We start from the raw sequence: 10503 nt of genomic DNA on the forward strand, positions 1-10503 counted from the left end.
TCTTCCTGGGAACACTGCAATGCTGCTGCATGTTTAGCCCAAGATCTTCCTTACTCCAGGCTGGACAAGCCCAGCTCCCTCTCCTCACAGGTAAAGTCTTCCTGCCTCAGACCCTTTTATGGGGGCCCTTTGCTAAAGTGGCTCCAGCTTGCTAACATCTTTCCTATATTGGGATCTGAAATCTGGACACAGAGTTCTGTAGAATCTCTTCCCTCAATCACTTGGCTGTGCTCCTGTCCTCCCTTGCTTCCAAGGCACAGGGCTGCATCCTGACCCTCTTGCTGTCCACCTTTCCGAAACACCTCCTCCCTGCCAGGCAACACCCCACCTATGTCATTGCCAGGGTTAGTCCCCTGCAGGGGCAGAAACTGGCATCAGTCCTTGTGGGATTTCCTGACTTTCATGCCAATGCATGCTCTCCTCTTCCTTGAAGCCTTTCCCTGAGTACAGGGGCCTGGAGACCATTTCAGTAAAGACTCAGGCACAGCAGGCATTCATTCCTTCAGCCCCACCTGTGTCTGTTCTTCTTAAATCACCTTCCCCATTCAGCAGCATCCTTGCATTTCCCTTGTTCAGCCTTGGTCTCTCAGAAGTGACCAAAGGTCTTCTGTTTCCTTCTGAATTCCATTACAACCAGCATCTCCAGGTGAGGTTTTCTTTTCCTACACACATACCTCCACAACAAAGGCAATAGAAATTCACGTTTTGTACCTGTCCCGACCCCTGCCCTGCTGCAGCCTTGTCCCACATGGGGCTCTGCAGATAGCTCTGCTCCAGCGTCTTCAGAAGGAGAGAGGCTGGGCAGGGCTGTCTGTTTCCCCACACCAGGCCTTGGACCAGCAGGAAGATGGAGATGGCCTCACAGCAAAACTCACCTGTCAAGTTGGTGTAACCAGCAAGTGCTGGAAATGGCCAATGAGAGACACTAGGAATGACAAAGATCCTGCGCCACCTTCCCTGTCTGTCCACACCACCAAGGGCACAGACCAGCCTCCTTCTCTCTCCTGCATGTCTTCCATGCTTGCCACAAGCCCTGCCTCTGAACAACAAACCCCCGGTGTGAGTCCTTGCCCTCCATGGTCACACACTACAAGCTCTACACTGATATTGTTCTCTTCTGGGCACATTCCAGCCCAGCACAGCTCCCCCTAAACTCTTCCCACCTCCCCTGACCTCCCTCCACCTCAACTGCCCTCTCCCCAGTGCAGCCCAGTCTGGGCTGGCCCCACAGCAGTGCCCACCACAGGGTGCTGCAGAGCTCTGGGCAATCACCCCACACCCCCAGACCCTCTGAAGGGCACAGCAGCTCCTCGGGGGTGGAGAGGGGTGAGCCCCAGGAAGTGGGGAGCATCTGTGGCACAAGGCCTGAGGAGATCCCCTTGGACGATGGAAATGCTGCAATGGAGGCCAGCTCTGTCACACAAGTGCCCACTGCCTGTCCTTGCCTGCAACCATAGGCCTGCCACACAGCAGGACTCTAACCATGCTTGAAGAGCACTCAGGCCTTCCACCAACCCAAGGGTTCAGAAGGAAAGCATGGAAGTGGGAAGAGAGCAGCTCAGGAAAGACCAAGCGCTGGTGCTCCCTGGCAATGCTGCTATGACAGGACTCTTTTCTTCTTCCCCTCTGCACACAGGCACTGCTCCCTGCAGCTGCAGAGAAGGTCTTGGAGGAAGGATCTCAGAAAAACAAGTCACTGCAGGGCCCTTTATTTTGTTTAAACTCACAGAGGTTATGGCTCCTTATTTGCACAGCCTCCAGGGCACACAAAAGCTGGATAGACTGTGAATTAGAAACTGGACTAAACACATTTCTTAGTGGAAAGCATTCAGATAAGTAAAAGAACTATCCCAAAACTAAACAAATAAAGAAGCCATGAAATCCAAAATCTTCGTAAAAGTGTAAAATACCAGAAGAGGCTGGGCCTGTAGTGAGATTATTATGAGTCCTATGCAAAGGACAACATGCAGTTTAGTCCTTCTCAAAAGCATCCAGTGATTAGTTTTCTCAGGGCATCCTTGATCTCACGGTTTCTCATGCTGTAGATGAGGGGGTTCAAGGCTGGAGGCACCACTGAGTACAGAACTGCCACCGCCAGGTCCAGGGATGGGGAGGAGATGGAGGGGGGCTTCAGGTAGGCAAACATGACAGTGCTGATAAACAAGGAGACCACGGTGAGGTGAGGGAGGCAGGTGGAAAAGGCTTTGTGCCGTCCCTGCTCAGAGGGGATCCTCAGCACAGCCCTGAAGATCTGCCCATAGGACAGCACAATGAAAACAAAACACCCAAATGCAAAACAGACACCGACTACAATTACCCCAACTTCCCTGAGGTAGGCATCTGAGCAGGTGAGCTTGAGGATCTGGGGGATTTCACAGAAGAACTGGTCCACAGCATTGCCTCGGCAGAATGGTAGTGAAAATGTATTGGCAGTGTGCAGCACGGCATAGAGAAATGCACTGCCCCAGGCAGCTGCTGCCATGTGGACACAAGCTCTGCTGCCCAGGAGGGTCCCGTAGTGCAGGGGTTTGCAGATGGCAACGTAGCGGTCGTAGGCCATGACAGTGAGAAGAAAATACTCTGCTGACATCAAAAAGATGAACAGAAAGACCTGTGCAGCACATCCTGCATAGGAGATGGCCCTGGTGTCCCAGAGGGAGTTGGCCATGGCTTTAGGAACAGTGGTGGAGATGGAGCCCAGGTCAAGGAGGGAGAGATTGAGGAGGAAGAAGTACATGGGTGTGTGGAGGTGGTGGTCACAGGCTACAGTGGTGATGATGAGGCCATTGCCCAAGAGGGCAGCCAGGTAGATGCCCAGGAAGAGCCAGAAGTGCAAGAGCTGCAGCTCCTGTGTGTCTGCAAATGCCCGGAGGAGGAACACGGTGATGGAGCTGCTGTTGGACATCTGCTGCCTCTGGGTGTGGAGCACTGAACAGGGAGGCAAGGGCAGTGACAAGTTAGGGCATTATTCTGACCAAAATCAAAGCCATTTCTCATACTACACATTCACAGCACCTTTACTATTGCAATGATATTTTCATTCATCTCTATTGCTGGAGCTCTGGTTGGTCCTGCGTGAGTGTGCTGTGAGGATCAGGACATCTGACTACTGGCTGCCAAGCAGTTAGCCCTGATCTGCAGCAGTGGCTTTCTGGGAATGGTGTCCATCGAGGGGGGTCAGTGCTGGTGTTTTAATTGGTCAGATGAAAGTACTCGTAATGTAAAAGTTTTTCTCAACATCTGCACTGCCAGGGCTAAGAAAACAGAATCAATGCATTTTTTGGGGGGTGGGTGGGGGGTTACAGCTCTCCCCCATCACACCTGGTAATATTTCTGGATTTCAGAAACACTCATCATTTCTGCTGCACTCAGAGAAAATAAAGTGGGTCCTGCGAGGAAAGAGTACTGCCTGCACCGCAGTGCAGAGTGAAGGGAGCCGGACTGTCTCTCTGTCTTATTGCCAGCTACACTGAGATCTCACCTTTCTGAGATAGAGGGTAATCACAACCCCGTGTTAACCTGAAAAGAATCCAGGCACTACTGAGAGCAGAGACACCCACTGCCCAGCACCAAGTGAATCCCTTTTCCTCAAGGTCTCTGCACCCCACCTCTTGCCAAGGACACACATGGTTCATTTCACAAACCCAGCAGCATTTCCTCACTCATGGTGTCTCTGTGCTTCTCCATGGGGCATTCAGGTAACACCAAGATGCTATGGGACAGACCTGCATCCTGGAGGGTAGCTAACAGCTTGGAAAGACACCCCAAGAAAATAGCCAAGTGTCCTGATGATGGTATCTCAGGAAGGGAGAGTCAGCTCATTTCCTAGGGAATGACACAGGCTGCATTGCCCACAGCCCCACAGCTTGGAGGAGAGCTTGGACACCTGTAACCTTGTTCCCATGGACACAGCTGCATGGGAGGACCCACAAGATCAGTGTGCGACTCTGCAGCTGAAACTCCCACCCCCAGAGAGCCTGACAGCAGGAACAAGGTAACAGTAGCAATAACAAAGACTAGTGGAGAAGCAAGGAAAAATGCAGTGATTGACTGGCTCAGAGAGGCAAAGGCAGAGGCAGCCAAGCACTCAGGAAAGAGTTACCCTTACCCAGCTGTGCATGCCACCTCCCAGACACCAACACAGCCAGGCAGTTGTTCTCAGTCCCTGTGCTCTACTTCAGGAGGCTCCTATCAGACTGACTGATCCCTCAGAGTTGCAGCTCAGGAGTCTTAGTGAGCTGTTCAAGAATGACAGCTCCTTTTCCATGTCTCCTGAAAAATCCCCAAGTGTAGGAAACAGAAAACACAAACTCAGGAAAGCTCCTGATGTTTATAGTAATCCCTGCTTTGACATAGCCCTTGTAAAGTGCCCTCAGAAATGTCTTGACGGTGATCTGGTGGAGACTGTGAGCAGCCCTGATACACACAGCACCCTCTTGTCAGCAGAAGGACCCTGCCTTGCTGCAAGTTGTGTTTTCACCCACAGCTTCTCCCCACTCTGCTGTTGGAGATCCCCAGGCAGGCAGTGTACTTACCCTGACCAGCGGCAGAGTCCCTGCCCCAGCACACAGCCCCCTGGCCGCAAGGACCCTGCTCAGAAGGACAGCCCTGGGCACCCCTGGCTGCACACCCACCTTCACACTCTGCAGCCATCCCCGGGTGAAGGCAGCTGACATGCCCTGTCCCTCTGAGGGTGCAGCAGGGAAGCTGTGCTCCAAAGCGCGTCCTTTTTCTCTGCACTGCACAAACTGTGAGAGTCCTCCTGACAGATCCTATAGGATGTGGGATGTGCCAGCTTTGGGAGATCATTCCAGGAACCACAGCTGCATTGCCCTGCAGCAAGACACCCTGTTAAAAGCTGTGAAAAATTGTCTCCAAGTCAGGTCTTCTCTGTCCTCCCACCCCAGGCTGCCTTTAACATCTCTCTCTGCCTCACTTCTCTCCCCTCGGTGCCTGCAGGCAGTGCCCTCAGCCCTGCTGTGCTTTGCAGAGGAGCTGCTCCTGGGCAGAGCTGTCTCTCGGCAGTGCTGCCTGCTTGCCATGAGCTCCCTCCAGCCCAGGAGCCCAGCCCAGCTCAGCAGCAGAGGACCAGCCCAAGGCAGCACTTTCTCTGCCCCCTCTGGGCTCCCTCCAGGTGTCCCTGGGGCTCCAGGGGAACCTGCTGGGAAACAGGCTGAAGCAATCACTGGTGTTGCCTCCCTCAGCTAGGGAGAGCCACTTCTTTCCTGAAATAAAATTCTCCTCTCAGAGACAAAGTTACATCTACATGCCATATTTTTTGGTCCTCTTGTTAGACAGGATACCCAGAGTGAGGCAGGCAGGGATCTCCTTTACCCCTGCTGAGGGAAGGCATCCATGGGTCAAGGGACGCATCTCATCCTGCGTTTCTACTGACGGCATTTGAAGGAGGCTCAGCTCCCTCCCATGCACACCACAAAGCCACAGGAGGTGGGATCCCTCTTGCCTCAGTTCAGGTGTGAGCAAAATGGACACCTGCATGGGAGCTCCTTGTCTCAGCTCCCATCTGAATTAATGAAGAGGAAAGGCAGGAGTCAGACGTTCAGATGCAAATCCCTGGTGACATTTGAACTTGCAGAGGTGGGCCAAGATACATGTAGGTAACAGCAAACTGTAATGGAGAAGTTCATAGAGACAGGCAACATCTTGGGAATCATGTATGAGCCTGGTGGGAAATTCCTTTGGCCAAGTGACATGACAGCTTATGCCCAACTAAAGGCCAAAAACAACCTTTTCCTACTCCTTATCTTCATGGCAGTTAATACAGATATTCATATGAACGATTGCAGTCATGTACCATAGCGAGAACTGGGTCTCTCCCATCAGGTGAATTTACTATACCTCCACTGACTGTAGTGGCATGTGTCCCAGTTTGTCCCCACACTGACTAACAGAATTCAGGGCAGGTCCTCTGTTTAATGTCCAAATCCAGGGCCACAGAGCTACATGAGATGCCAAGGCTGGCAGGGACCTCACAGGAGCTGCAAAAAATGAATTCCCATTCAGGGTGGGTGCGTCATAGACGTCCCAGACGGCATCACAGAGGGTGCGATTTGGTGCCTCTTTGCCATACACTAAAGCCATCAGAGGCGTCCATCATCAGATGCCATCAGAGAGGCAAGGTCTGCTCCTTCTCCACCCAAGAGCTGCAGGCAGTGCCTGAACATGAAGCATGTCACACAGGGGTTTTTACTCACTGCCTTGATGATCCAGTCAATGAAAAGACCAAGAATTTTCAGAGTGTGCCTGGATACATCATGTCTTCAAGGACATCATCCTCCAAGCACAGCAATGGTCCATATCAAAACTCAGTGGAAGCTCAAAAAGGAATTCAAGGGCACCAAGATGAACTTTTGATACTTCGGGAACTGTTACAGAAGAAAAAGAGGTAAGGTAGGACCACTGCTGAAATGAGGAAGAGTAGCTCTAGATAGATCTGAGGTACTCTACGTCACAGCCTCCGTTAACACCTGCCAGGTCTCCCAGGCCTTTGAGCTGTGAGGCAGGACTCTGGAGGAGAACAACCAGCAGTGGATGGGGATCAAGCATGGGGTTACTCAAGCAAACTACACCCTTACCAGACCATGGGAACCATAGGGGCTGCATCCAAGGGTGCTGAGAGGGTGTTTTTTTCTTGAGGAGGTGCTGGTCTGTTATGACCCCAGTAAGAAAGGGATTTGGACACTGTGAGCTACTTTTTAAAATTATGTTCATCATCATTAACACTATAAGGAAATAAACCATGCAGATCATCTTAAGCCCCTTTAGATGGTCAGAACCCCAGGTGTTGAATTGAATGGGCCTTCTACCTGAATGCAGCAAACCATGCAGACCCCATCCATAGAAGACAATCTCCTGGTTTGGTCATGCAAGCTACTGTAGGATTTTCTTACAAGGAACAGCTCTAGTCATCGTCTCAACAGTCAAACAGAAGTGATGTTTTCATGAGAATGTTTTGCTGCACTGTTAGATACAGGCAAGGCCAAGCAGGAGGCATGATGTCCAGTACTGAGTGGGACCTGCCTGCAGGCTCTTGTGTGATAATATGCTGCTGAGGTTGTCCTGTGGCCAAGGGATCTGTGCAGCATAACACAGGTTTGATGGCCATTCTCTACTTGCAGCAGGGTGCAGTGCAGCGCAGCCCTAAGAACTCGATGTTCAATGTTTTTCTGGTCAGGACCAGTGTTCAGGTTTCCCTGTGAGAAGTCTGTGGTCCACTACGCTGCTACAGCTGAGATGCTGTGGCCCAAATGTGCACTGCCAGGAGGAGCTGGAGACCCATGGCTTGTCACAGAACTGTGATGGCTTTGGATTAAATGAGATGTGGTGGGACAGCTTGCTGAGCTGTGGTGCTGCAAGGAGGGATACAGGCTCTGCCCAGGGAGCAGCAGGGAGGACAAGGACTGTGCTCCCTGTATGAAGGGGAAGCTTGGATTTGTGGAGGTCCAATATTTGACAGACAACAGGTTGGACTAGCTTTTGTCATTTAGGATGAGAGCAGGAGTCAGCAAGAGTGACCTTGTGTTGGAAGTTGCAAACTGCTTGCTCAGGGAGAGGAAACAGAAAAGGTCTTTTGTCAGCAACCCCAGGAAGTGTCCAGGTACACGAGCAGGTTCCTGTGGTGAACAACTTCAAGTGCCCTGGCATTCCCTGGCAAGGCAAAGCAACAGGGTGCCAACAGCCTGAAGTTGACCATTGGGACAACTTCTTCAGACAGCTGCCAGGTGGGCCACCAAGGGTGATTCTCACCTAGACCTGATCCTGGCCAACAAGAAACAGCTGCTTAGGGATGTGGTGATATCCAGTGTCAGTCTTGGCTGTCATGGCCATGAATTAGTGGAGGATCAGATACCAAAGGGCAGTGAGTTAGACCAGCAGGAGAGCACAGACCTGGGACTCCAGAGGAGAAGACTTGGACACGCTCAGGAGACTGAGACAAGTGGTGCCATGGGAAGGAGCTGTGAAGGGTGAAGGAGCATGGGAAATCTGATAGGCCATACAGGACAGCCTCTTCCAAGCACAAGAGTGATCTCCCCAAATATCCTTGAAGAGAAGCAACCATCTCTGGAGGCTGCTTGTGTGAACTGACTGAGCTCCAGAGCAGGCAGGAGGTGGAAGCAGGGAAAGCTGCAGACAGAATGTTGAAACCTTGTCCCAGGATGTAGGGGTGATGACAAAGCCAAAGGTCCCATTGTCTTGAGAGATGCAGGGCAAGATAGAGGCAGCAAGATGAGCTTCTACTGGCTCATTAACAGTAAAAGAATAGACAGGGATCATGTGGGCCTGCTGCTGAACTTCCTAAGTGTAGGAGCAGGTAAGGCTGAGGAATTTAATGACTTCTTTGGCTGTGACTTCTGCCAGGCCTTTATGACTGGCTACAGGACCCTGGAGGAAAACAACCAGCAGTGAGTGGGGATCAAGTCAGAGGTTACTTGAGCAACGTCAGCCTTGAACAGCCCCTGGGAGCAGAGGGGAATCCTCCAAGGCTGGGGAGGGAGGAAGCCAATTTTGCAGTGAGGCTCACTCTGCATCACTTTTGACAGATCCTGGAGATCAGGACAAGTCCCTGATGGCTTCCAAAAAAGTTGACAGCTATCTTCCAACACAGACCAGAGGATGACCAGGGGAACAACAGGCTGTTTGACGTCATAGTGGAGAACAGTGTGTCCCTGAGCGTGTCCTCCTGGATGATATTTCTGGGAAGATGAAGAGAAGGCAACTGGGCATGGCCAGCATGGATTTATCCAGGGTGGATCATGGTAGACAAACCTCATTGCTTTCTAGGATGAAAGAGCTCGGTTTCTGGATGAAGGGAGATCAGTGGGTGTCTTTTATTCTGTTATTATGTCCAGGACATTTGGAGGGAGGGAGGGAGGGATGGGCGGATGGATGGAGGGATGGATATAGAGATGGGCAGGAACTGGGATTGACAGTCAGGCTCAGAGGGTCATGAAAAATGGGTCACACAGTGCCTGGAGGCCAGTAACAAGTGGGCACTGCAGATGTTTGCATCTTGACTGCCTGTCTCAGCCTGGGAGATGGGGTTTCACACTCTCCTCATTTCAGCTGGGATACAGTTAACTGTCTTCCTAGTCGCTGGTACAGTGCTATGTTTTGAGTTCAGTATACCAAGAATGTTGATAACACTGATGTTTTCAGTTGTCGCTAAGTAGTGTTTAGACTAAAGTCAAGGATTTTTCAGCTTCTCATGGCCAGCCAGCAAGAAAGCTGGAGGAGCACAAGAAGTTGGCACAGGACACAGCCAGGGCACCTGACCCAAACTGGCCAACAGGGTATTCCATACCATGTGAAGTCCCATCTAGTATAGGAACTGGGAAGTGGGGGCAGGGAATTGCCGCTCAGGGACTAGCTGGGTGTTGGTTGGCGGGTGGTGAGCACTTGCGCTGCGCATCATTTGTACATTCCAATCCTTTTATTACTACTGTTGTCATTTTATTAGTGTTATCATTATCATTATTAGTTTCTTCTTTTCTGTTCTATTAAACCGTTCTTATCTCAACCCACGAGTTTTACTTCTTTTTTTCCCAATTTTCTCCCCCATCCTACGGGGGACAGGGGGGGAAGGTGACTGAGCGTCTGCGTGGTGCTTAGTTGCTGGCTTCAGTTAAACCACAACAGTCCATTTTGGCGCCCGATGTGGGGCATGAAGGGTTGAGATAACGACAAACCTGACCAGAGCTTGTTAAAACAAATTTGTTCTAAGCATTCATTATATTGGTCTAATAGTCACTGGTCATTATGTTGATTTATGTGTTCTTAGAGTTGTTGCTCTGTTTTCTAAAGTTCTGTTATGTATCACCTCGCTTGCTATATGTAGTTCCTCTTCTGCTGCTTATCATCCGTGGGAGGTGGATTAAGGTTTTCACTTTGATGTATGGTATAACTCTGGTTTATGGTATGATAAAGTCATCGGCTATGGGATTAATACGGTATTTGCACTCAGCATTGTCACCTTTATACTGTGGGAGCCATCTGTGGGAAACTATTAATAATTATACTATTTACCTTTCCTCCATGGAAAACCAGTCTGTGGGTGGGGTACCTTTCTTCCCCTCTCCTTTCTCCTTCAGTCCAGTTACAATGGTGTTTGAGAATTTTGAAAAATTTGAATACTCTTGGGATGTTGGGACCAGAACGGTCCTAGCCCTACTGCTAGGAATTAGCAAGCTTCTGAATGTGGTTCAGCTCTCGTTTAAGGTTAAACAACTATTTAAGAAGATCACCCAGAGACCTGCCCCAAGGCTGGATAGTTATGAGTGGCAGGGTGAGTGAGGTAGTATGGGTAAGTACCTAGAACAGTAGACACCTCCAACATTTTGGAAATTCACCCCTGAACAAGTGCAGAATCCAGAAGAACTAGTAAATTATTTGGAAAAGGTATGCTGTCACCCCGGCAGCTCCAGAGAGATACGAATCACTGCAACATGCTGGGGCCTGGCCCATGCCTATCGAGCCCTGTTCGAC

At 50.6% G+C, this 10503-nt stretch overlaps 1 protein-coding gene across 1 annotated transcript; it reads right to left on the reverse strand.

Moving 5' to 3' along the window:
- Nucleotides 1-1981: 1981 nt before the first annotated feature.
- LOC142028069 (olfactory receptor 14C36-like) lies at nucleotides 1982-2905 on the reverse strand. The gene has a single exon (XM_075022170.1). The coding sequence runs from the start codon at nucleotides 2903-2905 to the stop codon at nucleotides 1982-1984; it is 924 nt and encodes a 307-aa protein (XP_074878271.1).
- Nucleotides 2906-10503: the final 7598 nt, after the last annotated feature.

The sequence above is a fragment of the Buteo buteo genome, unplaced genomic scaffold (genome assembly GCF_964188355.1).
Source record: "Buteo buteo unplaced genomic scaffold, bButBut1.hap1.1 HAP1_SCAFFOLD_137, whole genome shotgun sequence".
Classification (NCBI taxonomy): Eukaryota; Metazoa; Chordata; class Aves; order Accipitriformes; family Accipitridae; genus Buteo; species Buteo buteo.

Bases quoted from the DNA above. Each gene is read 5' to 3' on its own strand.
- LOC142028069 (XM_075022170.1), bottom strand. From the start codon at position 2,905: ATGTCCAACAGCAGCTCCATCACCGTGTTCCTCCTCCGGGCATTTGCA.